Here is a 27,033-nt window from a genome sequence, read left to right as displayed (position 1 = left end):
GTGACTCTCGTCGTTGTAGCTGCTTCGAGTGAGGTGCTAGCCTGGAGGACAAAAGGGAAATGTGAAATGTGAAAGAATAAATCGGGTGTTTTACTTGCCGATAGCTGGCTTCTGAGGTGCTTAGTGTCAGCGGTGATAGTCTGGCTACCATTAGGAACGTTTGAAGTTGAGCGCTACGTGAGTTCGAGATTTCTGTAATGAGTTCTGAGAGATCCGGTTCGGATGCGTTGGATACTTTTGTATGGGCCGCTATTTTAGATTCTTCGCATCCCTGCTTACGGCTACGGCCGGCGAGAAAATAGTTCGTTGTACAATGTACTGAGAGTATGAACTAAATTCTACACTTGATAACGACAATTGGGCTGTAGATAAAATGCATACAAGCAATAATTTGTTTTAAAAGTGTCCAAAGTAGGTTTGTAGATGGTACGTGTACAGATCTTTGGCGCTCGCGTTACCATGCCAACCATTTATTTCTCGCTTTTGTTGGCTGTTTAGATAGGTTGTTAACCAATGTGCACAATTTCATATGTGTGCATACAGAGATTAGAGTAAGTGAGCAGTCTACTCCGAGGCTGCCTTGCGTTACTGTTACAAATGCGCGCTTGCTTACTTTTTGGGCACCGAAAGAATGACAAGCTGTTGCAGAGTAGATCACTTATGTGAGTATTACTTATTTAGAGTTGTTTGGCACGCACACGCACGCACACACCCACACACAATTTATCTAGTGACGCAATTAATTTGGCTGCATGGCGATCAGAGACGCATAACTAAAAGTTTAGCAGATCGACTAAGTTACTCTAAACGAAGGTAAGAAGTCAAATGCAAATAGTACACTGTGATTTAGTTACGGTTTTCGTGGAAAATTTTTGTTTAATTAAATTAGGCAAATTTAAATATAATGTAAAGTTTTAATTAGTAGATCATCACCAGGGAGACAAGGCATCCAGTTCTAAAGAAGTAAATTGGTTTCCTTGCCACATTGACGAAAGCCGGGCTTTTCCTGGCTCTACGACTTTGCCTTAGCAAAAGCTCCTCCTCCTCGCGTGATCACATGCGTTACTTTGCGGAAGAGCCTGGCTTGCGAGGCTAACAATTGGCATTCGAAAACTTACGTCAGCTTCGTAGCATTCGTGCATTACCAATCAGGCAATGACATCGTCTTGAATTTGTACAGTAGTACTAGAGTATACGTAAAATGGCAACGTACCGAATTTTTTATCCGGGCTATAAACGTGACACGTTACAAATACGCCTGCCTTAACTGGGTTTCATCAATTGGCACCGCCCATCTGCCGCAGTGCTACGCTATGTTCGTCTGTACCATCGCTTCGCGGCAGAATGTTTTCTGTGTGACATTGCTTTGCTTGCTGACAATCTCAAACAAGTTGGTGTTTGCTCTACGTAAGTTTTCTACACAGGGCACTACTACTTCTAGTAGCTCTAGTTCTCTTGATGTGCTGTAGAGTGTTGCGATAGTTACCAGGGGCTGGTAGGACGCTAAGGGATGGGTGGGAGTGCGCAGGAGTAGAGAAGACGCACAGTAACAACCGAATGAACAATTTTTTACAAGGAACAATCGCTACTTTAGTGCAAACGGAAAATATCGCGCGGCAACGCTTCCAGGCGCTTGCGTATTATCTTGACGTGTCGCCTGTTTTACGTATGTTTACAGACATCAACGGAGTATCTCAGAGAACGATTGGTCTCGCTGGGGGAGCAAAAGTAACCATCTACGGGAGTGGCTTCAGTGAAGATCAATACGGAGGCGCAAATCGTGTTTACATTGGCAACGTCATATGTGATGTTGACTGGTACAACAGCGCGAGTCAACATCGCGTTGTCTGCTTAACGAGACCATGGCCTGACAGTGTCGAAGGGGAATGCACAGATTACTTGCCCGTGCAGGTGTACGTAGGCCGCCTGTCGTTCACAAGAAATCTCATTCGCTATTGCTGGGGGAGGACTCCGAGGATAGACAGTGTTTTGCCCAGATCATTTGTGGTGAAGACAGTGGTGGAGTTGAAGGGATGGTTTGTATCGGGCGATGCCAGGAAAATTGAGCGTGTGATGGTTGGGAATGATGTGTGTGATATGTTCAGACCGGACAGCTCGGAGTTGTATAGGAACAATGAATTAGATTCGAATACTTTGAAGTGTCAGGCTGCTTCTCGCAAGGTGGGGTTCCATAATGCAGTCATCCTCCTTCCTGAGTATGGCGGGTCGTCGTGGAATCGTTCTCTTGCTCTTCAGCCTGGACCGAGTGGGCAGTTGTATATGTATGAGATTCATGCAGGTAAACTAATGTAATCTTTTTTCTGTCTGTCCATTTGTCTGTCTGTCCGTATGTCTGTCCGTCCGTCTGTCTGTCTGTCTGTCTGTCAATACATATAATTTCCATTTAGATCAAGCATTTATACCATGAACAACTAAACGAGAAATATCCACAGCAAGACTAATACAACAGGACCATTACGGTCCTGAAGCTTTCAAAATTACAGTTATTACACTACGTTTTGATGATCTAATCTGGCTATGCTAATAAGTTTGTCCGAGATGACTTTCTGTCTGTATGTATGTATGTATGTGTATGTATGTATGTTTGTCTGTTTGTCCTATCTCAATCATTATGGTTGCAGTTCTTCGTATCTCTTGTAGATTCCGTTTTAACCATGCAGACCAACTAAATTTTTGATGCTGATATATTGTACAAGAAACTTGGACCGATTAATTGAAATAAGAATAAAATAAAAGTAATGATCATGTGACATTGTGAGCATGTGCAGTTTTCATCGCACTGCATACATATGTGAGATAACAAAATGGACATTAAAACAAAAGATGTTGATACCGAGGCGATCGTGGTAACAGTCGCTGTACCACATGCAGCATTGTTTGTTTTAGGATGTATACACTACCCAGTCATTTACAGCAAGCATAATATTATTGTGCACGTGCACATCAAACTTAATTTTTAATTTGGTCAAGCTCAAAACTATCCTCTTTCACAGTCCCTCTTTAAAACCCCAGGCTAATGGGGTGGAGCCCCGCACGTGAAGACCCACTCTAGCCTCTAGCCTACGTGCATTAAGAGGGACTGTGAAAGAGGCTAGCTCAATTAAAACTGGACCAGTGAATCCAAGCATCAAGAAAATTAATTGGTTTGGCATCACTTGATTGTTTATGCTCTCCGGGTGCTGTATGGCTTGTCTGTTTTGTCTAAAGGCCTGTCCACACTAGACCAGAATGGATCTCGATCGGATTATGCTGATCGCGATCCGATCAGGGTAGCGAGCGTCTACGCTGCACTTTGAAAATGATACCTCCGCCACTTGTTTGGTATTACATGACTGATGACCGATGTGTACGTGTGGGTTCTTTGCTTGTGGAAAGCATTGATACACCGATGCAAGGTGGGCGAGAACGAAGATGAAAGAGCAGGGATAGATGTTCCGACTACACTCGTAGCATATGTGAGGGTAATGTGCCTATTTCTAATTGGATTCAATCGATTGCAATCGAAACCACCTCTCGATGTGGATTGGATTTATCGCAATCCAGTTGCAAGTGTGGACGGCATTGCAGTCGGATTGCGATCCAGTTGCCAGTGTGGACAGGGTTTAAATTATTATGCATATTTCTGCTTGTACACCGGTGTTTATTCAATCTAACGTCAGTTATTGTTGTCTTTAGATGTGACAAATGTTTATCCCAATCTTGGCTCTTCAAACGGTGGCACACTTCTCAGAATCAGTGGATCTGGATTTGGTACTAATGCCAAACAGATTTCTGTGGATGTAGGTGGAGTGCCGTGTACAATAGTGGGGAAAGTCAAAAATGATTTAATAACTTGCGTTACTGGCTCACCTTCTCCTGACTCACCCGTCATTCAGACAACTAATGGCTCGTTTGAGTTGAGCAATGGAACATTTTTTGAAGGTTTGTGTTGCATCGTTGTATTTTAGAGGAATGCTCTCTTGATGTGTGCTAAGCTGTAGGAAACTTGATTGTTGCCACAAATTTTGTTATAATGCTAGAAGAAGACACATGAGAGACGTGCCCTTCATTAACTTTTCTGACTAGACCAAATTTCAACAACTAAGTTGCTCACATTACATGTATGTGTTTCGCATGCTTGGTGTGAGTGCGGTGAGATGAGGAAATGGACTTGTGTTGTCTTTGTTCCTTTATGTTTGCTGCAATGTTTTATGAACCTGAGCTCTAGAAGCCATGTACAGCATTGGCAATGTCCAGAGCTCGAATGAATTATCATGTGCTTATTGTGTGCACTTCGCGCTTGCGTCTGTTTTGTGATAGAATGGTTATAAACTCAGTTTCTTGTAAATTGTAACTGATTTAGTATGAGTCGGGTCATGCAACCTAAATTGTACCAGGTCTATTTTTAAATTGATATTCCAAATTCTCTAGGTGATACTTCTTAGTGCTAAGGTGACTCCAGTCGCTTATCAATCTTTGATTGTGATGCAAGTCTCTATCGTAAACAGTAATTTTTGAAGGAGAGTGCAACTAGACTGTAGTGCACATTGATTGGTGTTCCTTGAATTTTAGTTTCAGACACATGAAACAAAGAGGTATATGTGTGTATGCAGGTGCACGAGGAGCCACAATGAAAGTATGGCATGACATTGACGGAACCTTGTTGAGTAATCTAATCGCCAGTGACAACTACCCTCATTATCCAGACGTCATTTATAACGTTGACGCCTTTTCGTCACCCTGGTTGTAGTAAGATAGCATTACTTTCATGCTGCTATGTACAGTTACTGTTCAGTAAAGACGTGTGCTCTTGTAGTGGAGACAGGTATGGAGTAGAAGTGGAGGCTGTGTTCACAGCTGATCAGGATAGCTGGCATACGTTTTATATTGCTTCTGATGACAATGGCGAACTTTGGTTTGCCAATACTACAAATGCTTTGGAAGCACAGCGGTTGGTCCATATATTGTGTTGGTTTGCCTTTGAGTCTTTAATTTTATAATTAACACTCTTGGTCTGCAGGATTGCATTTGTTCCTGGGTGGACAGGCCTAACTGACTACTGGAAGTTCACTGAACAAAGGTCGGCTCCTATAAATCTGACAAAAGGCCAAAAATGTTACTTGAAGGCACGTGCCAAGGAGCATGGTGGTGGAGACTTTGTTAAAGTGAGCTTGTTTATTTTAATGACTACTATGTATTAGGGTTGGATTGTGTACATAATTGTAGGTTGCCGTATTGGTGCATACACCATCTTTTAAATATACCAGAAAAGAAACTAAAGCAGCTGTTGCCGAGCACCAGCAAGTTGTCACAAGAGCTACTGTGCACAATGAAATACAAGCTATTACGATGACTTACTCATTATCGTCTTCTCATCTCAATTCAGCATTTCAATTTGTTTGGGGTAATCGTCAGAGCCCTCAACTGAGTGTGGATGCAACTAATGAGGACGGTAAGGTTCTATGCAAATAGTGCAATTGTAGCTCCAGGAAGTTGTGATACTGTGTTTATTTTAGTTCGTCAAGCTATTCTAGATTTGTTTGAAGCAAAATGTGATAAGTTCAGCTTAGACGATGATACATATGACATTGACTCTTTTGAGCAAGAAGGAGAACATTGGAATGTGCTAAGTGGAAAAACTCGTCCTAACATTGTTTATGGTGATGCCTACTGTGGTCGTCGGTTTTTGGAAGTATAAGTACATTTTGAGTTAGTGCTGATGTTGTTATGGGACCTGGGCTTACTATGTGATAGGTGGTGTCTGGATATGCACAAAATTTCAATGGAGATAGTGGACTAGAAGGACTTCAGGATAAGTTAGGGTAGGTGTGCATCCAGCATGTTGTATTTGGACAGTTTAGTGCATTACATTAGTTAACACTGTGAGTATATATTGAGATGATTATTTGTATTGAATTTGTATATATAGTAACAGTCTAATGTAATTAAAGAATATTTGAAGCATTCAACACCAAATGCTAATTATGTATTATAGTCAGGAATATTTTGCAATTTAGTTTTGTGAAATGGGTTATTTTTATTTGAACAGTCTAGCTTTTTTGTTTAAATTTGAGGGTAACTGACTGCAGCTATTGCTTGTGTGTGTGTGTGTGTGTGTGTGTGTGTGTGTGTGTGTGTGTGTGTGTGTGTGTGTGTGTGCATGCATACGTGTGTGCATGCGTGTGTGCATGCGTGTGTGCATGCGTGTGTGCATGTGTGTGCGTGTGTGTGTGTGTGTGTGTGTGTGTGTGCATGTGTGGGTGTGCGCACATGTGTGTTTGCACATGTGTGTGTGTGTGTGTGTGTGTGTGTGTGTGTGTGTGTGTGAGTGTGTGTGTAATGCTGTAGCTCAATTGGTTAGAGAGTCATCCTATAGAGTGAGTACATCCGGGACCTTGCAGGGTGGCAAGTTCAAGTCACAGTGTTGGCGAGCTGTGGCATAATTTCCTTAAGCAAGAGACTTACACACAATTGCTTCTCGAGACTCAGGAGTATAAATAAGTACCTGGTCTTTGACTGGGGCCCTAAGCAGCCATCAGCTGTGACGTGACATCAGTCACTGGGGTCCAGGTGAAACTTTGGGCTCTCACACCACAGTGGCTTCATTGATTTGGGAGTTCAAGTAATGTTGAAGGTCCTGGAGCGTTTGGATAGTGACATCCTACTGTATAATCTGCTGGGGTGAAAAGGGGATATTTGGTTGATAATTTGGTAACTTTGGCATAGTGTACATGTAGTACCTTGAAAATGGTGTGAATAGTGACTGGACTATGTATGTGTTTAGGTATTTAACTGCAGACTACCCTTATGTTTGCATGGCTTATCGGATTCCTCAAGGAACACATGCTGCTCTTGCTGTGAATATTGTGGACCATGGTTGGCGATCTGTTCCAGTGACTGACTTTACTGAAGGGCTACCGTTTCCATATCTCTCAAACTGGGTAACTGAAGACGGAAGTCAAATCCAGGATGACAACCAGTAAGAGACATTCATGAATGCAATTGTTAGAGTGAAGTACATACTCATCACTGGTATTGTGATATTTTGATAGCTGTCATCGGTTTCTTGATGTTGATTAATTGACATGTACAGGCCATTAATTCTGAACAAAAAAATCATAGAACAGTTGTGTTTTTAATAAGATATCAATTAGTTGGCAAATTGAAAAATGTTTTTGTAAATTTTATTTATTGCAGCACTGTATCTTCTAATTTTTATGTCTAAATGTAGATGAATGACAAGGAAGGACACAAACCATTGAATTATCTTTGTTGTTTTGGTTGCAGTGTTTTGGTCATATGTTTACATGGTTGTAGTTTATTTGTTTTGTTTACTGACACGTTTTCTTTTTACAGGTGGCATTACTCGTGTTTTAATTTGGACTCGGCTCTGGCAAATGTTTATGGGAATAGTGAGCCCTACGTTGTTATTGGCATTGGATTTGCATCTCCACAACCTCGGTATCGTAATGGTCCATTCTTTGTTGATGAGTTCTCAATCTCTTCGAGAGTGAGAGGCACTCAGCAAGTTGATGCTTCTGCACAACCAAATGGTCTAATGCTTGCTGATGTGTTTGTCTCAAACACTACTTACATTCAGAATAACTCAGTGGCTATTACTTTTGAGCTTGAATATGAGGCAACAAGTTGTTTTGACAATTACAGCCTTATTGAAGTGACTACATCTGGTCAACTAGATGTTTCATCCCATGTTATTAGAAATGCCAGTGATGCTATTGAAGGGACGTTTAATCTTAGTATGTTCGGTCATTGGACACCTGAAATTCCTCATGATGCCAACAGTGAAGAGGTATTATTAGTGCTGATTATATTTGGTTCTGAAAGTAGTTATGTTGTATGTCTGAAGCTAAAACTGGCATTGGAGACTATACCTGAAGTTGGTGAAGTCACTGTTTATGAATGGAATCTTGATGTAAAACGAAAGTGCAGTGTACGTGGCTGGAATGTGTACTTTTTTGACATTCCAAATGATCTTCCATTAATGAAGATCAATTCTAGTCTTGAAGGACAGGACGTACATGCTTTTGTAAAGGAGGTATGAATATTTTGATTGATACATGGTCAGTAGGTGATCTCTTTTATTGTTAACTGTGCTAGTACTCACCCGGTGGTATTCTGTTTGATCCCATACCGGGTTACATGCTGCGTACTGTGGAGAGGACACCCCAAGTGCATGTAGTAGTGAAAAACGTCAGTGCAAGTTGTCAGGGTTCGGGTGAAAGTGTTCATGCTACCCGTTTTTCTGAAAATACAAGTTGTCAATTTGCATACTCTCATAATGTCCAACCTGTTGTGTTGTCATTGAGTCCTGACTCTGGATATGCAGGAGATGTTGTTACGATCACTGGCCTAAGATTTGTCACAAATGTCGAGGAGTATGATATCAGGTTTGGATCAGTGTCTTGTCATGTTCAGGATGCCACTGGGACAGAAGTTCAGTGTGTTGTTGGTGATAATTATGCTGGTGAGCATGAGCTGTATTTTCAAATCTACTCATCGGGAATAGCTAACACAACAGCATTTTCATTCCAATACTATTTGAATTTTTCACTGATTGAGCCATCTGCCGGAAGTGTTGGAGGTGGACTAGTTGCGATCTTAGAAGGAAGTGGATTTCTTCCTTTCAGAAATGAAAACTCTTCATGTCCACAGCAAACAGTTTTGTTTGATGACCAGCCTTGCATAGTTGTGTCATCAAACTCTACGCAGTTGCAATGCATCATACCTGAAGCTGACTCTACTGGTTTTGTCAATGTCACTGCAGTTGTGACATCTGTAGATTGCAAGCAGACTTCATACACATTGGATGATGCATTTCTGTATTCAGATGCTCTCACGCCTCATGTGGCATCGATTGATCCAAGTGAAGGTAGTGCTGGTGGAGGAACAGTTGTAAGTATCACAGGAAGTGGATTTGCAAACACAGTAACTGGAAACACTGTTAAAGTATGCTTGTGCTAATTATTTTGTTGATTTTGATGCTTGTACATTCAATGTTAGATTGGCTCAGTGGTGTGGAAGGTTTTGTCTGCAACTAATGATACCATCGAATGTGAAACCAATAGTAGCAAGCCAGGGACTTACGACGTTGTAGTGTTTGTAGCAGGAAGTGGAAACTCAGTCATGAAAGTAAATTTCACGTATGTTCTTCGCATAGATAATTTGTCACATTTTGCAGGGTAATCCTATCACTTATTTAGACTTACGCCGCATATAATTAATTAGTAGCTGCTTGTAGATCTATTGTTGGGGGTCAGCGAATTCAAGTGACCGGTGCTGGTTTTGGAACTAACTCTTCACTTGTTGATGTTCTTTTGGGTGATAAAAGTTGTAATGTTGAAATTGTGAATAATGAAGTAATTCAATGTGTTACTCGATCATCATCTACTACTCATCGGGTTGACAACTTGGGGTAAGACTAAGTTGTTGTAGTGTGTGTTTGTTTTAGATTTGTAGAACATAATGTTGTAGTCGTAATTCGCAATATGGCGTTGGCTACCAATGGCGTCCTCAACACATTAGGATTCAAGAAGGTGATAATGTTGAATGGGAGTGGTTTGGCAGTTCTTACACCACTATGCGAAGTGTTGTTCAAGTTAGTCTGTGTGCTTATTGGTTTGGTTTATAATCATTTGTGGATATAATTATATGTTAGGTTAAAGATGAAGAAGCAATAGGCTATGATGGTGTTGGATTTCGCTCTAAAGCTAGTGTCAGTGGTCATTTCAGCTTTACATTTGATGAACCGGGTGTGTACTATTATGTGTCTGATGGACATGCAGATATTGGTACGTGTGCACACTGGTGACTACAGTATAGAGAGTGCATTAGTTAAGCTTGTACTTTTTACTAGGATTTAGAGGCTCTGTTAATGTTACCCAATTAAGAACAAAACGTGTTCCTATAAGTGTTCTTGTGAACAACATTACTGCCAGCCATACCGATAGCTTGTTGAATAATTCATTGAATGCCATGATGGTTTCTTGTGACAATGACACAGACATTCCTGATAATTATTCCAATGTTGCCTATTATTCCTATTCACATTGCAAGACACCAATAATAACATATGTGCAGCCTTCAGTTGTGACAGTTGTAGATGAAATAGTGGTGTTTGGGAACACATTTGCTGACACGCCATATGCTGAATTTCTTAACACTTTAACAATTGGTGGCAAAGCATGTCAGAAGTCAAATAGCTCAAGGTTGTCAGACAGCCTCTCTTCCAATGTAACTACTCTCAGTGACAGACAAATTGGGTTACGAGATGAATTGAATTGCTTTGTGCCAGAGAGGCCTCCAGGACTGTACAGAGTTGTGGTACATGTTGCTGGACGTGGTTGGGGTTTTGGATCTCTTCAAGCTACCTCTTTAGAGTATCGGCCTGCCTTCTCGATGAATGTGACATCAGGATCAGTTTATGGTGGAACTAAAGTAATACTATCCGGAGTTGGATTTCATCCAAAGGCTTCGCGTGGAAATGTTGTGCAAATTGGAAATACTGTCTGTGATGTGCAGGCATTGACTGAGTCAAATGACGATGGTGAGGAGAGTAGTCTTGTTTGTATTACTAGACAAAGGTTTCAAGATGGATACTCACAAGTTGTAAACGAAAGTAATCCACTGGGATATTGGAGGCTGAATGATCGGGGAATGATGCAATGGAATAACAAAGCCTTATTGGTTGCCAAGAACTTGGGGTGGATTGGAGCTAATGGTAATGGCATGTTTTGGGGGCATATAGAGACTGGAGTTGATGGAATTAGTGGCGACAAGTGGACCAACAGTGCCGTCGAATTTAATGGTGGCTGGGTGGCTGTCCCTTACTTGCTTACACTAAACAGCCCATCTATTCTTAGTGGGGAGTTGTGGTTGAAGCACCTGCCAACTAATGGAAGTTACCAGCTTGTATTAGGAGCATTTAATGGTGACTTGGCGTCTCGAGGGTATGCCTTGTGGATTAACCCTTGTGGTGAATTAGAGTTTTGGTTGGCCACCAGTACACCAAATATAGACCAAACCTCTTCATGTCATGATCCATTTACAAATTATTCATTCAATACAACTGAAGAATCTACAAGTGGTGCAAGTGGTATAAGTAGTGTGAATGGTGGAAGTGGTGCAGGTGGTACAAGTAGTGCGAATGGTGGAAGTGGTGCAGGTGGTACAAGTAGTGCGAATGGTGGAAGTGGTGCAAGTGGTACAAGTGGTGGAAGTGGTGCAAGTGGCGTATTCTATAATGTTTGTGGAGTGTGCAATGGCATTCGGATTGTTTCATTGGATGAATCAGAACAAACTGGTCTTCCAGCAGGAGTGTGGTCTGTAATTACTAGTGAAAAACTTGGAAACTCGTGGGTTTATATTGTGTTCAGTTGGAAGCTAGATGAAAATCTTTCTGTGCACAAAAGTGGAGTTCAAACACTTTATGTTGATACAGAAATTGTAGAAAACAGAACAACAACATTTTCACATAATGTGAGAAGTTCACTACTGATTGGTGGTCAATCCATTTCAAGTCGTTCTAATGGTTCGTTGGCACCATTTCATGGTGTAGTTGCTGAAGTAGCACTATATGGAGCTCTTCTAAGTGAAGGTGCCATTATGCGGCATTATTATTATGGCAACAGCAAGAAACAGCCAGTCAGTCTTCGCTATGAAAAGGAAGATCACAGAGGAAAGGGGGCTGTACCAAATGTATAGTTGGCATGTACTCTACCTTCCGTTTGTAACACATTTGTCTTGTTGTAGGTGCAGTATTCTCTTGCACCTGTTGACTACTCTGATGTGATGGTGAACTGGTCTGTAGTCGATAACGGTACAATGCATGTTGAGACATCCGATCGACTTCAGTTTGAGTGGAATGGGTATCGATGTTTTAGTTTGAAAGTGTGATAAAACATCATGCTGTTGTGCTGTTTGTGTAGATTTCACAGTGTTGTTGAGGTGAGTCGCCGTGAATTTGACTCATGCACTTCAAATGGCAAAGAAAAGAGAATTGTGTGGGGATTAAGTCAGTCAAAAGGTGTTGCAACAGTAGTTGGATTGGAACCAGGTCGAAATCATTACTTCATCAGCGATGTAACTGGGGACTGTGAAAAGGGTCACAAGATGCAGGTTGGTTAGGTCACGTTTTCTGTGCAATTACAATTTATAGTTTTGGTTGATTGTTATGGTAGGTGTTTGTTGGAAGTGAGGTTGTCATTGAGTGGCGTCTTGGTCAAGTGTATAATCATGTAAGTATAGCGTATGGAACAGGCATAAGGTTCCAGTGGTCTGGTGGACTTGGTGTTTACCATGATGTTGTTGAGCTGGCCAGCAAAGATGCATATGAAGAATGTGCTGTTAGTCAAGTAGCTCAGATGTCAGGGAGGTAAGTAGGAAGAGGCTACTTTAATTCACTGGAATTGTACGTGACATAGCTTTGCTCTAGTGTCATTGCTCGTTATTCACAGCCAGTGACTATTGGGAATGTTCCAGTCAATGGTTTGAGAGTAGGGACACACTACTTTGCTTGTGCAGTGTCTGGCCACTGTGTAGCAGGGATGCATCTTATGGTGACTGTAACAGAAGAAAATGATGTGAAAGATTATGATTCAAGCAATCAACTTTACCAATCAGTACATGTTCACTGGCGTATTGTGTCATACTCTGATGTTGTCATAACACAAGGAGATGTTGTTGTATTTGAGTGGGATGAATTTCATTCACTGAGTCAGGTATCTTAGCAACATAGCTAATGGATTATACCACAGTACATACATATATGACATCATTGTTGGCATGTTTGTATCAGTTGTGTCACTGTTTCTTGGTTATAGCTTTTTTGTGAGTCATTACAATAATGACTCTACATGCTTGTTGAATGAGTTGTGCATTGTATGGTACCTTGCTGTTTGTTGCATTCATACGTGCTACAAATGTTACTCATAAACGTATGTAAATGTTGTAAACTGTGCAATGAGTTAAATGTGGGATGTCATCAGGGTTCTGCCCACGGTGGTCGGAGGTGGTCGGGCCTGATCATCACTCGACAAACATCAACTATCACTCCACATGTTCCGACCACCACTATATATTTTAGCTAGTGGTTTACTTGCTCCAATGGAGGGCAGACATCTAACCATGCCATAGTCTAAACGGAGACTGGGCAACATAGTTCCGGACTGTTGACAAAAGGTGCAGCTTTCATTGTCTGCTTTTTTAGATCATAGACCATCAACAGTGCGATACATTCTGTTTGGCGCTTTCTTGTCAGAAATAAACCACGCCCCTTAATGCAGCTAATACTCGACCTCCACTCAAAAAATCCTGGGCAGAACACTGTGTCCTATATCTAATCTGTTAGCCAGACCACTTACTTTCATGTGTCAACTATGCATGGCATCAGCTGATATGAAATTGGACGTGTTCACTCATTGTGCATGATAGACATGGCTAAGTATGCTCTGTTTTGACAACATTTTTACATTGCACAAAGATATAAAGTTAAATGTAAAAGCAGCAAGGAGGTCAGGTCATACTACACAAATAACTTTACATGACTGCATGGAAGGAATGTGACTAAAATGATAATTTAACATATAGTGGGGAATTATACAGATCTAACACATTTTGATTTAATTTCTATAATTATGTAATGTGTTCATGTTTGTCATTTGTTGCTTGTATTTGCAGGTGACAAAGACTGCTTACGATGATTGTGATCTATCGCCAACGATGGCATTGAAAGAATGGTCTCGTCCTTCAGTTACTGGTACAGTAAAAGTCAGTGGTTTGGCTCCTGGTACTTACTACTTTATATGCGCTGTTGGTGGAAATTGTGGTGCTGGAATGAAAGTCGCTCTTATTGTCAAGTCAAGGTCTGATCTTCCTGTATTTGACTTGGAAAAAGCAAAATGTCTCACAGGCTATTGCTCATATGAGTTCAAAAAGGAACAAACACCAGTTCTTGTCAGCATTGAGGTTAGGAGATGGAAATGCCAATTACATTTTTAGTGATTTGAGTAAAGTTTATTACTGGTATACTGAGTTTGTCTTATCGATGTATTATCATTATGAGGAGGAGACATACAGTATGTACTGACAGTATGTACTGATTTATTGGCTTTGTGTACTGATTTATTTATTCATCTGTTTACATACTTATGCTTTTAGGTTGTTTGTTTTTGTGATTACATGTCTTTCTGTACCGGTTGCTGAAAGGTTGAAGGACATACTGTAAACCAAGAAATTTTCAGTGGCATAAAAATTTCGGTTTGGTAGCGATCTATTTTCGGTGAAACTTCTAAATCTCAAGACTCCTGGCTGGATGCACAGTGCACTAGAACTACCTTTACGCATCACAATTATACGTGTACACTATGTTGTACGTACTAATCACAAGTATTGCAAGCTTGACACTATGTGTGAGTGCATGTGTCATACAAGTGTGGTGTTGGCCCAGCTGTCAACTGTGTGGATGGGAACCTGGTTAGCGAAGGCAAATTCTACTCTGAGAGGCAAGTTACCAAGACCAAGAATTGCTGACCTTCCAGACCCCAACTGCCAGGAGACAAGCTGACGAGGCAGCATGCGCCTCAGCAAATGCAGAAATTGATGAATGTGTGTGTGTGTGTGTGTGTGTGTGTGTGTGTGTGTGTGTGTGTGTGTGTGTGTGTGTGTGTGTCTGTGTGTGTCTGTGTGTGTGTCTGTGTGTGTGTCTGTGTGTGTGTGTGTGTCTGTGTGTGTGTGTGTGTGTGTGTGTGTGTGTGTGTGTGTGTGTGTGTATGTGTGTGTGTGTGTGCGAGAGAGAGAGAGAGAGACCGAGATCAACAAGAAGGCAGCAAACAAGAGCCAAAAAGTCGCTTGCACTGCCATCAATACGCTGAACTGTGTGAAGTATGGTCAGGTACTCTGACTTACACATGCTGCAAGCTGCCTCGTGTCACTTTTCATTAAAGTTAGGACACAACATCTTGTATACTACAATCCTGAGTATTTGCAACGGCTACCGAAAGAGACTCACCATTGCCAAAGGTTCCATTGTATCTTTGCTAGATAACCGAAGAGGATGACCATTCTTGCCAGCCAATATTAATCTAATATTATGTATAAGTTTCAGTTGCAGGAACTGGCGTGCAACTCACAAGTGGACAGCACTTGTCTTTAGATAATAATTGCAATAATTTACCATGTTCATGGACATTGCTGTTGGCTCCTAGAGGTTTGACAACTTTTACAAATTTAGGTAGAGTTTTAATTTAGGTGCTTCATAGGCCATACCGAAATTGACAAAAATACATCACCATTGAAAATTTGTTGGTTTCCAGTACAGAAAACCCAAAACCACAAAATATGACTTGCGCAGTTGTTAAAGGGACAGTAATTAGTATGCCAGGTATAATCAGGAGATACATATATATTATGGCAGTTGATGCAATGATGTCACGTTGATGATGCTTTCTACGTTTCTTTACCAGTCTGCTAATACTGTATGATGGTTAACGTCAAGTCTTGGGTCTCTTTTTATATATGTTTTGTAACCTAACGTGTTTCTTGTTTGTTTAGCCTGACCATGGTAGGCCTGGTACAGTTCTCTCTGTTGTTGGATCTCAATTGCTAAGTGAAGATTTTGGCCAAACTTCGAAGTTGTCATCAGTCTTGGAAGTGCGCATTGGTAACTCTTTGTGCATGAATGCAGAGCAAGTGTCCTATCAGAGTGACAATCAGACCATTTCTTGTGTTGTTGATGATCAGGAAGCTGGAAATAAGAAAGTTACTGTTCTTGTGTACGGTAATGGACTTGGTCAATCTGTGGTGAACATCCATAATTCTATTGGCAAACTTATATTTCATGTTGATGCTTTTGTTATGAATGTTTCTCCCAATAATGGCAGCATTGCAGGTGGAACTCTCATCACTTTGACAGGGTCTGGACTTTCCTATGTTAAGTCAAATGTGACAATCATGATTGGTAATTACGAATGTGAAGTACAAGACTCATCATTTATTTCAGTCACATGCTTGACTTCTTCTGTTGAAACAGCAAAGGATCATCATAATAGACCATTTCCTGTTGTTGTGTTTATTGGTAACTACAATGTGAGTTCATCAGTGTTCTACACATACAGCACAAACTCTACACCTGTCATCTTTAATGTATCAAGCTCTATTTTAGTTGCCAGCAATGTTATTGCTATTTCGGGTATCTTCTTCAGCTCTCAGACAGATAATGTTGAAGTGTACATTATGAGACGAGCTTATCATTTTGGGCTATTGCCCAATCAACTGGCAACAACAAGTCAAGATTGTGCAGTACAGTCAGCAACTGACACAGAAATTGAATGTGTTGTCGGAGCTCGTGTTGCTGGTGATCGATACATTGTTGCAGTCAAAATTAGTAATGTAGGATATGCTGTTTATCAACCTGACCATGCAGCTGATGTCAGGTATGAGTTACAAATTGATTCTGTTACACCCACAAGTTTTGGTCTTGGTGGTGGCGTTGAAGTGGCAGTGACAGGAGTTGGATTTTTGTCTGGAACAGTGGAGAACGAAGAGTCTGGTTTTCATTTCAAGTCTGAGTACTCGTATGCTGATACTCAGAAGGCAGCTGCAGCTGCAGGACAGACATTAGCAGCATCAAATTTACATGGCAAGTTGGTGTCATCTCATGGTGTTAATTATGGGGTTACATACAGTATAACTGTATGTAGTCAGATTTGCAACATTCTTGCATCAACATACAATAAAACTGTCTGCATTGTGCCACAGTATCAACTACTAGCTAACATCAAAAATGATACAGATATTAATGATATGCTAGCTTTGGTACATAGCTGTCCTGTTGAGGCTTTTGTGAATGGTTCATCAGGGGAATCACATGCTATGTTTGCATTCAATGTTACGTATGATGGTAGCTTGACACCCATAATTGACAATGTGTTTCCTCGAAGAGGTGGAACTGCAGGAGGAACGCTGCTAACTATTATAGGGTCAGGATTCAACTCAACTGTTAATGGTGAAACTGTTGTAGTCTCGATTGATGGAATCGAATGTAGTCTCAGAGAATTTAATAACTCACATATAAAATGTAGGACTGAAGCTCATACAACTACATTAAACAGTCGTGTAAGTGTTGTGGTGCCTGGCAAGGGAAGTGCTGTTGAGTTGTTTCTTGGAAATGCTACATCACCATCATCAGCACAGTTTGAATATATTGACAGGTGGTCGAGTCGTTTCACTTGGGGTGGCAACAATCCGCCTGAAGAAGGAGCTGCTGTCTATATTCAAGATGGTCAGACAGTTCTACTTGATACATCAACACCAGTTCTTGGTTTGCTTGTAATTGTTGGAAATCTTATTTTTGATGATAACCAAGACATTCATTTACAAGCAAAGTACATCTTCATCAACGGCGGTCGGCTACAAGTTGGAACAGAGGAGGAACCTTTCATGCATCGAGCTACAATCACTTTGCATGGTAATGTACGTGACCCTGAACTTCCAATGTATGGTGCCAAAGTTTTAGGACTGCGTCGGGGATCCTTGGAATTACATGGCCGCCCAAGGTCTATTACATGGACTCGTCTAGCAGAGACTGTCAAGAAGAACGAAACTGTCCTAGAACTTATGGTAAAGTGTAGTTATCTCTCTCTCTCTCTCTCTCTCTCTCTCTCTCTCTCTCTCTCCTCTCTCCTCTCTCCTCTCTCCTCTCTCCTCTCTCCTCTCTCCTCTCTCCTCTCTCCTCTCCACACCACACACAATTCTATACAAAATAACAAATATATATTTGTTGATAAATTGACTAGAGATTGATTAGTTAGTTGGCTTATTTTTATTTCTTTTGGTATAGGAACCTGTTGATTGGTTGGAAGATGACCTTGTGGTTATCGCTTCTACCAGTAAGGATGGGAATGAGACAGAGACTGGTAGAATTAGTGTTGTGGAGAATGGTGGGTACAGAATTGTGTTGCACAATCCTGTCAAGTCCACACATTATGGAATCAGAGATGTGTTGGAAGATGGCCAGTTTATTGACATAAGGTACTCTCAGTTGTGTTTATTTTCAGTCATAATTAGATCTGTACACAAACATATACAGGTGGGGGGCCTGGCATGCATCTGATTATGCATCAGGCAGAAATCATACTTCAACCCTAACCATACTCCATAACCCTAACCCTAACTCTAACCCTAAGTTAAGACCGCGAAAAGTAATTGACGCACGCACAGAATTGCCTGTGAACATCAAAATTCCAGTGTTTCCATGCTCCACTAAGAATCCGGCTTCTCGAGGCGACAGCGTAGAAAAAGCAAAGTAATGTACCCCAGATGTTGAAGAGACTACAGTAATGATTGGCATTGTGCTTGAGCCTTCCCTTGCTTCTATCACTTTAACATCTATGGTATTTAGTACTTGAATATATTTCCACAAAAAGTGTTCTCAGAGTCTGTATTAGTATCTTACATTAACTTACGTATCCTTAACTGCTGCTACAGTTGTCATGGCTCTATAATCTTGTAGTTAAGTAAGAAATTATTGCATAGTTAAGTGACTGATTGAGAGGCACCATTTATGGCAAAAGTGTCCTTAGGACATATACATCACAGACTTTCAGCTGTATTGAGCTGTCTTGCGAAGCACCCCATTATGGTGCTGAGGCCGCGCCTGCATATGCCATATGCAGTATGGCTCAATGTTTGAGAACATTGGATTCAGACTTTTTTTTGTTAGATACATAAGCAATTAGGGCGCGTTTCTACTAGCGCTTAATTAACCAGTTTAGCAAGTGGCTTAAGCTCAACTGGTTTAAGGGTTGACTTATTTCCACCTTCACTAAAACAATTATATTCTGAACCTAAACCGCTTTCTTAGACTTAGTTTTTAGAAGCTTAGCACAGTGGTTTAGGTTTAACTATCTCGTGACAGTAGCGTGCTTGCTTCAAATGGCTTCTCGACAACATCGTTTGATGATATTGACTATTTTGCTGGTATCGGATTGCCTTGAAATATGTAAGGGCCCCGGTTGTTAACTAAAGGAGAGAAATCAGCAGCTACAGAGAGAGAAAGAGAAGACAGTGTCCTTGGTCATCATCATGCAAATTCCTAGTAGTAGAAGCTGAATCGTGTGACAACCAACAGTTGTTCTGACTTAGTGACAGAGCAGCCCAATAGTATACTTCGAAACAAGCCTACAACGGTGTTCCTAAAAGTTTTGTCTTGAACATCCCAGATGTGTAAGTTCCTATGTGGAAACAGCTGCTTTCTTGAACCGGTTTAGTATATAAACATGTTTAAGCTAAACTACTTTTAAGGTGCAGCTAGAACTGACTTACTTTATAAATGCGTTTAATTAAGCTAACTAGTGCAGCTAGTGGAAACGCGGCCTTAGTAAACTAATTATGTGCAGGTGTCTTTAAAGTTGAGTAGATTGAAGTGTTTTATTTCCAAACATTTGATGCTAATATTTGAGAGATTTGAGCTACTAGCACCTTTGCTGTTACTTAATGATGTCTGCGTGTAGACTGCTATCAAATGAAAAAGAGTGTTGCTAATATTAGGGCAACAGTTTGGTCTCTTCTTGGTGTGTATTCATATCTCAACAATAAGATTGATAGTTGGTATATGTTAATTAACATCGGCTAGCTGACTGCTCCAGGTGCTGAGACTATTGAAGGTGTAAGCTTATCACTTGTGGACTGGTTGTCCTTGGCCATGTTTGTACTCATGCATTATCTCTTTAGCACCGTTTACACAATGTTATGTGACCTGTACCGAACCCTGGCCGAACCCGGGACAATCTGTTTACACGACAATTATTTGGGCCGAGTTGGGGCCCCTGCCCACGGGCACGGCTCACTGTTGAATGCCGGATCAGGCCACGATTATGATATATCTTCACCCATCATTGACTAGCGCACGCATGCAGTTAATCATGGCGGAGGATTGTGAACTCTTCTCACATGCTTTTCAAGTAATTTTATCTCCCCATATCCCAATGAGTGCCGTCACCTCTTTGTCAGTCCATACTATGCTTCTGTGTACCGCCATTGTTTACAGACCATGTGATTGACTCGCATTTCAGACCTGCTCATCTTGCTGAGATGCAATGGTGGCTATGGACGTCTGAACGCAAAAAAAGAGCCAGGACCGGGTGGAGCTCGGGACACAATTTAGTGGACCTTATGTAACACAGCTTTTGTAGATGTAGGAAGTGTTATGCTTGTTACATTCAAGACTTGAATAACATCCGGAAGGTTTGTGCTTTTTATGTAGCTATTAATCTGATTAGAATAGTAGTAGGGATTTGCTGTTGGTGTTAATGAACATAACATGCCATGCTCACTGTGGTGCATTGGTTTACTTGATAACTTAATTAATTAAGTGTTAACTTTCAAGACAAGAAGTATGGTTTGTAGGGCAGAGGTTGGCTTACTGTCTCACAATGTCATTGTACAAGGCTCACAGTATGCTGGTGACAGCCTTGATGATCTTGGTGCTGACCAGTATGGGTCTCAGATAATGGTACATCGTGCTGGAGAAGATCCAACTCCTGTTCAGTTTGTGCCATTTTTCACATCAGCACAAACTGCAAGTGGTGATATTTTATTTTTTGTTTAGTATGGAACATGTTGAAGTTCGGCATGCTGGGCAAGCGTTTCGTTTGGGGCGTTATGCTGTTCACTTCCATTTGAGCGATAAAATGAATGGATCATATGTACGTCATTGTTCTATTCATCACTCACACAATCGAGCCATTACTGCACATGGAGTTCATGAAATGCTATTTGAAGGAGTGGTGGCTTATGACATCATGGGACATACATTCTTTGTTGTATGTAAAGTTCTCATTAGTTGATATATGTACCGTGCGTAATACAGGGTCACTGGTTCTGCAGGAGGATGGCATAGAGACTGGGAATCAGTACATCAGAAATCTTGGTCTTGTGACTCGAGGATCTTCAAGTCTTCTCAACACAGATCAGTTGCCTGCAACATTTTGGATCACAAATCCAAACAATACGTTTATTGGGAATGCAGCTGCTGGATCCAGAGCTTATGGTTTCTGGTATAAGTAGAAGCTGTTACATTTATTTTTTAATTGTGCTGACTGTTTTTCTGTTACAACTCTGAAGGTATGATTTGGATCCATTCCCAGTTGGACCATCTTTTACTACAAGTGTGTGTCCTAACAAAACACCATTTGGAGAGTTTCGTGATAATGTGGCACACACTAATGCTGAGTTTGGTCTTCGTATTTGGGAGACATACACGCCAAAGGTATAGAGTCCTGTCAAATTATATCTATATTAAACAGTCAATAGACTGATGTGGCTGCGTAGGAAAATGGTTGTACAGGTGATGATGTGCCAGCTAACCTCTACAACTTTGTTTCATATTCAAATGGAATTCACGGTTTGGAACTGTCAGTTGTTGGTCACGTCAGGCTGATTGGTTTTAAAGTGGCTGACAACCGAGACGATGGCATTGCAATTCAAGAAGGTCATGGCCAATGGGGAGGACCAATGGTGAAGGTATGCTTATGACTATGACACTTGCTCTTTTAGCTTGCTGTGCAACCGTTCCTAACAGGATACTCTCATTATTTCTCATACCATTGCAAATCAGGGAAGTCCGCAGAAAGGTGGAATTCGTACACCTAACCGTCGTCTTTTTACATTTTCTAATATTACATTTGCTCGGTTTGATGATCCATCACTGTCCTGCTTGCGAGCTTGCTCTCATTGCAAGAAGTTTCAAGGAGGCTTTCAGTATTGGTTTGAAAAAATCAACTACTTGGGGAACTCAAGTTTGCATCGAGCTGCATTTCAATGGGAACATGAGGTATGCATGTGCTTTTGTTTTAAATGGAACTGTAGTTGAATACAGCTGGATGGTGCAGGTTCTGTTTAAAGACTTGGATGGCACGTTGGCTGGTGTTCCTGGTGGCTGGGTGACACCTGCAAATGGGCTTTTACCTCTTGAGTATTGTCGGCAACTTCCTGAGTATAGTCTGAATGCTAAATTTCCTGGATCAGTTTGCACTGCTAATGTTTCATTGTTGCGACTGGCTTGGAACAATGCCGAACCTATTGTAAGTGATAAGTGTGAGAACCAAAAAATTGGTTTGCTTGTTTAATTGAATATCGGCTTGGTGTAACCTTTTGCAACTGCCTTAAACATTTATCTCATCCACCTGCTGGTGTAATAAGGCACACTTTATGTATATAGTCTGGTTTGTTTGTCTGTCTGTCTGTTTCAGTCAGCGCCTCTGGTGATGCGCCTGCCCTGTTTGTCTGAGTCATTGTTTTTCAACTTTTCTATGAATTGAAGCTACAACTCAGTTGCACAACTTTATGCATAGAAGTCGCAAACTGCAAGGAGCATAATAAGAGACAACACTAGTATGGACGGCTTTGTATGTTTGTATTCGATTGTCACTCTGGAGGAATGTAGGCATGCAGCAAATTGCTCAGTCCCAAAGCTAATCACAAACCAGGATTTGAGTCACGTATTGTGACATCGGTCACATGTTGTGACATGACATCAGTCACAATGAAGCTGATTTCCATCAATCCATCAAGGTAACTTGCAATTTTGTGCTGTACAACAAGTTTGTTCTTGTTGTAGAGCTGTTCAGCAACTAAGCAGTGCCCATGTAATCACAATATCTGCTGGAATGAGCAGGTGTGCTCTGCCTTTCAAGATATATCAGATATTGGATCTGGAACTTTGATGACTGGATGCTTGACATGTTGTGGTGAAATAGCAAATTGTAGCAGGAATTTGCATACAAATGCTTGTAGGTTTTAAAATGATGTTGGCAGAATGTTAGGTATTATAGTTCCAATAATTGGAATTGAAGATATGTTAAAAACACATTTGTGTCATTGTTGCTGGTTTCATTTTTCATATTTCTCATTGTTTTACTTTCTGTGTCAATACTGTAGGCAACATTCAAAGGGAGAGATGTTTTGGTTTCGACTGAGAATGGATCAAGTGTGATTCCTTGGCGTCACAAGAGGTTGACTCATGGCGATGGATATATGTTAACTCTATCCAGTCAACAAGTCTATAATGTCACATACGATGTGCCACCTTCTATTAGTGTTGACAACACTGCATACGAAGCTGGTTTGTACGATGTACCAATTGGTGAATCTATTATTATCAAGACATCTTTTGATACTGCACCCAATCACTTTAAAATTGGCTTAAACAGACAGGACATTGGACGAGAAGTCGAATTCTCAGATAATCACACGTAAGTTTTATTCTGTCTTTAAGGTAGTTTAGCTTAGATGTTTAATTAAGCAAGATCAATGGATAGTATGACAATGTAGTTTCCATCCATGCCTATTTACTTTTTAGTTTAGTTTATGTGGAATTCAGCATACAAATTGGACTTTTCTAGGTCATGGCATTTTGACAATGAGACACTTGAGCTGCAGTACATCTTGAGTGCAAAGGAGAAGACAGAATCATTGAATGATCTTCTCTACAGTTTTTCAAAGGAGCCGTGTCCTGTGCGGGGCTGTGCAGCTCCTAATGATAAGGTCGATTACGAATCTAATTGGAGGAAATGGAGTGTCGCAAATGATTGGCCTAAGAAACGCGTGCCAGGTTCAGGAGCCAATGTCACAATTGAGAGTTCGTGGAGAATGTATGTTGATGTGAGTGAAGTGAATGTGGAGAAAATAGAAATTCAAGGCCATCTGGAATTTGACAACAAACGTGATGTAGTTTTCAATGCAACTTGGGTTAGTAAACTGACACTTTTTACATGTCGTGAAGGTATGTTTATTGCATATGTCTATAGATTGTCATTATTGGAAGTAATGGCAAGCTTGTAGTCGGTGAAAAGGGTAAGCCGTTTACTTACAAAGCTACAATTTTTCTAAAGGGCAATAGGAAAGTGCCAAACTTGGTTTATTCAAGAAATGTGATTGTGGGTTCAAAGGCGATTGGAGTATTTGGAGAGGTTAAATCAATGTCGTGTGATAGAAATACTGTGAAATCTGCATTTGTGGTGTATGTTTAGTTACATTTGAATGGTGAGCAACGCGATGTTATGTGGACAGAATTGAGTCAATCGGCTGTTGCTGGAGACAGTCAACTGCACCTTAACACTCTCGTCAACTGGAAGGCTGGAGATGAACTTGTTGTTTCTCCTTCAGGTTACTTGCCATCGGAAGCAGAAGTTGTCACTGTTCGTTCTGTCTCTAACAATGTAGTGACTCTTCAACAATCATTGCAGTTTGATCATGTTGTTGATCACTTTTTATCTGGGAATGAGACAGGCACAGGCAATAATGCATCTCGCTGGTGGCATGCAAACAATGGAGTCCGAATGGCTTCTAAGGTTGGCATACTGACTCAGAATGTGCAAATTATTGGTGAAGAAGACATCTACAATTCAATCTCAGTTGATGAATTTGGTTGTAGGATTTTAGTGGGTTCCTATCAGTACAGACTAGCTGATCATACTGGAAAGGCATTTATTGACAGTGTGCAGTTTAAATATTGTGGTCAAGGCGGTTTCTTTAGTCAGAGAGATCCACGGTATGTTGTTGCATTTAAAAATGCCTTGGATGGTTCTGCAGGATCATATATCAAACACAGCTCTGTCCACACTGCATTCAATACGGCATTTGGAACATTAGCCAGCAATTCAATTGAGTTTAGTGACAATGTGGTATACCATTCTGTTGACTCTATGTTCAAAGTTAGTTCTCTCAATTGTACCGTAAAGGGTAATCTGGCAGTGTTCACAAGAAGCATTCAGCTTGCAAGGCCAAAAGATAAGTTTGCAGTTGACTTTCCAGCAACTTTTAACATTAGAGGAACAGGACATGTTGTGAAGGACAATGTAGCAAGTGGGTCTGAAAGGGTTGGATTCTATTTTCCTGGAGAGCAGTGTATTGATGATGCAGCGCCTAGAAAAGCTGATGTATTTTTCCTATTTGTACACTTTGCTTAATTTCTTAACTTTCTGCTGTTTTACTTTTAGGCTCAATTTTGGGGTAACTCAGCTCAGACTGGATTAATTGGGTTGGTCATTACAGGCTTGCGTGAGTCATGCAGTGCAGCAGGGGGTTTTAAAGCTTCTCGACAATGGGAATATGGTGTTTTTTCCTCTACCGCTAGTCGAATAGCTCTTCGTGAAGTGATGGTAGCTGTTGGTCACACTGGATTGTGTTTGAACATATTTGGACCTGATCCAGTAAAACATCAACTTGACTACAAGTGGATCAAAGTTGAAGACTCTCTATTGGTTGGTTCAACTGCAAAGGAGCCATGTTTTACATCTACTCCTTCACATTGTCCTTCTATTTCTACTGGAGCCCATGATCCAAAGCTTGGAATTATGATGGCATCGTTTGTCAAAAAAAGAAGCAAAATGAATGGATTTGTTCCTTGGCACAAACGTAAGGAAGTTTCTTGTATAGTTGAAATCTCGTATCAATGCATGATATGTTTGTGTGTTTATCAATGCATGATATATTTGTGTGTGAACACACACACACACACACACACACACACACACACACACACACACACACACACACACACACACACACACACACACACACACACACACACACACACACACACACACACACACACACACACACAAGTACACACACACACACATGCGTAGTACGTAGGTACGTACCACTGTTTACTAGCTGGAATTACATACACTATAATGGCAGTGTGCATGGGATACGTGCTTTAGAGAGTTTTTGATATGACACATTGACATGACATGCATTGAAATGTTGCTGCATGTTTTGTGCAGATGAGATTTATATGACTTCATTGTTTGTATATGATTTCTATTTATGATCCTTGTCCAGTTTTATTATTTCAAACTCTGAGTTACTTAAGAGTTCACTGGTTGATTGATTTATTGTTTGTGGCATGCAGCAATGAGTTATCCCACAATTGCTGGTCAAGTCAACATAACCTCAGTCACGTTTGCTCGATTCAATAATTTTCCGCCTTGCCAGCACGGCAGCTATGTTATTGCCAATAACAAGCTGTCTCCAGATGCCATGCATCCTGTTTACTTTAAGGATACAGGACTTCTTGATGTTGCCGGTGACAGAACAGCACGGTTGTATCCTCCTAATCCTAAATGGATAGTGCAAGAGGTCAGTTTATGATATTCTTAGTTAGATATGGCTATATGTTATATGGTTTTATGCCAGGATTGTGTTGACATGGACTGTGATGGACCCAAACACTCTATCATTAATGATGTAGATGGAAAACTTGTCCAAACAACTGGAGAGAGAGGGTCAATTATCCCACGGGCAGAAATCAGATTTGATCAATCACGTCTTCCAGAAACAATGCGTTATTCAGGCGAGAGTTCCAAAACCAGACTTGATCCAAACTCTTTAATTGACAAACGTGGTATTGCCAGAGGAGATAATACGTATGTGTATTATGTTTATGTGCGTGACTGTAAACCTGTATCATATCCTTTTTGGTTAGGACTTTTAATAGTGCCATCCCAGGTTGTGTATGGGTGTCCAGTTGGAATGCATACAAATGCTCGGGGTTGGATCATCAAATGCTCGTGATTGAGAGCATGGATAGTGACTCAGAAGTTAGAAGAGTTTCACCAATTGCTTTGCACGGTGGCAATACTGGGAATGGAACATATATGGATCTTATGAATGGACCCATGGATCACGGTGCTGTTGTTTCTGTGTCTCTCATTATTCTATAGTGGCATTGTTGCTACTGTTTAGGCTGGTGCACATACTACACATGTTTAAAAAGACTGTCCACTTTCTTCAGTATTGTGGCAATCGGCACAGATTATCAGTTGTGGTTTACAGGCTCAAATCCTGGTCATCTTCGATTTCATTTACTGAATACTTATGGTGGACCAAGTGATGCACCAGGCCAGGGTGTTCGCTTATCAATATGGTACAAGAACCCACAAAGAAAAGATGTCTACAAGGTCTGTGAGTGAGTGAAAATTATTAAGGAAAGGAAATAATCAGCATTTATGT

At 40.8% G+C, this 27,033-nt stretch overlaps 2 protein-coding genes across 2 annotated transcripts in view; both read left to right on the top strand.

Moving 5' to 3' along the window:
* The first annotated feature begins 1,557 nt into the window (after nucleotides 1-1,557).
* On the top strand, nucleotides 1,558-9,698 carry LOC134196876 (fibrocystin-L-like). Its single transcript, XM_062666096.1, has 16 exons — nucleotides 1,558-2,299; nucleotides 3,697-3,942; nucleotides 4,614-4,749; nucleotides 4,817-4,951; nucleotides 5,021-5,165; nucleotides 5,227-5,452; nucleotides 5,517-5,692; nucleotides 5,755-5,822; nucleotides 6,785-6,979; nucleotides 7,357-7,810; nucleotides 7,868-8,056; nucleotides 8,119-8,967; nucleotides 9,022-9,200; nucleotides 9,260-9,433; nucleotides 9,493-9,576; nucleotides 9,677-9,698. Exons 1-16 carry the CDS (start codon nucleotides 1,558-1,560, stop codon nucleotides 9,696-9,698), a joined length of 4,020 nt encoding a protein of 1,339 aa, XP_062522080.1.
* Nucleotides 9,699-10,416: 718 nt separating this feature from the next.
* Nucleotides 10,417-27,033, top strand: part of LOC134196875 (fibrocystin-L-like) — a 22,162-nt gene continuing 5,545 nt past the window's right edge. Inside the window, exons 1-24 of the mRNA XM_062666095.1 lie at nucleotides 10,417-11,715; nucleotides 11,770-11,885; nucleotides 11,946-12,135; nucleotides 12,198-12,391; nucleotides 12,452-12,737; nucleotides 13,696-13,983; nucleotides 15,568-17,634; nucleotides 17,855-18,045; nucleotides 20,422-20,562; nucleotides 20,624-20,837; nucleotides 20,902-21,071; nucleotides 21,139-21,283; nucleotides 21,346-21,537; nucleotides 21,596-21,847; nucleotides 21,906-22,097; nucleotides 22,954-23,267; nucleotides 23,418-23,763; nucleotides 23,823-23,984; nucleotides 24,045-24,953; nucleotides 25,014-25,431; nucleotides 25,934-26,160; nucleotides 26,218-26,447; nucleotides 26,507-26,709; nucleotides 26,767-26,981. Coding sequence (XP_062522079.1) covers nucleotides 10,417-11,715; nucleotides 11,770-11,885; nucleotides 11,946-12,135; nucleotides 12,198-12,391; nucleotides 12,452-12,737; nucleotides 13,696-13,983; nucleotides 15,568-17,634; nucleotides 17,855-18,045; nucleotides 20,422-20,562; nucleotides 20,624-20,837; nucleotides 20,902-21,071; nucleotides 21,139-21,283; nucleotides 21,346-21,537; nucleotides 21,596-21,847; nucleotides 21,906-22,097; nucleotides 22,954-23,267; nucleotides 23,418-23,763; nucleotides 23,823-23,984; nucleotides 24,045-24,953; nucleotides 25,014-25,431; nucleotides 25,934-26,160; nucleotides 26,218-26,447; nucleotides 26,507-26,709; nucleotides 26,767-26,981 — 8,961 coding nt within the window. The remainder of the gene's footprint in view (nucleotides 11,716-11,769; nucleotides 11,886-11,945; nucleotides 12,136-12,197; nucleotides 12,392-12,451; nucleotides 12,738-13,695; nucleotides 13,984-15,567; nucleotides 17,635-17,854; nucleotides 18,046-20,421; nucleotides 20,563-20,623; nucleotides 20,838-20,901; nucleotides 21,072-21,138; nucleotides 21,284-21,345; nucleotides 21,538-21,595; nucleotides 21,848-21,905; nucleotides 22,098-22,953; nucleotides 23,268-23,417; nucleotides 23,764-23,822; nucleotides 23,985-24,044; nucleotides 24,954-25,013; nucleotides 25,432-25,933; nucleotides 26,161-26,217; nucleotides 26,448-26,506; nucleotides 26,710-26,766; nucleotides 26,982-27,033) is intronic.

This window comes from Corticium candelabrum, chromosome 21 (genome assembly GCF_963422355.1).
Source record: "Corticium candelabrum chromosome 21, ooCorCand1.1, whole genome shotgun sequence".
In the NCBI taxonomy this organism is placed as follows: Eukaryota; Metazoa; Porifera; class Homoscleromorpha; order Homosclerophorida; family Plakinidae; genus Corticium; species Corticium candelabrum.
The sequence above is the reverse complement of the archived record's forward strand: the minus strand, read 5'-3'. Positions and strand labels throughout refer to the sequence as shown.

Bases quoted from the DNA above. Each gene is read 5' to 3' on its own strand.
- LOC134196876 (XM_062666096.1), top strand. From the start codon at position 1,558: ATGAACAATTTTTTACAAGGAACAATCGCTACTTTAGTGCAAACGGAA. The intron at 6,980-7,356 runs GTAAGAGACATT...TTCTTTTTACAG, and splicing joins CAAATCCAGGATGACAACCA to GTGGCATTACTCGTGTTTTA. The intron at 9,434-9,492 runs GTAAGACTAAGT...ATAATGTTGTAG, and splicing joins CATCGGGTTGACAACTTGGG to TCGTAATTCGCAATATGGCG.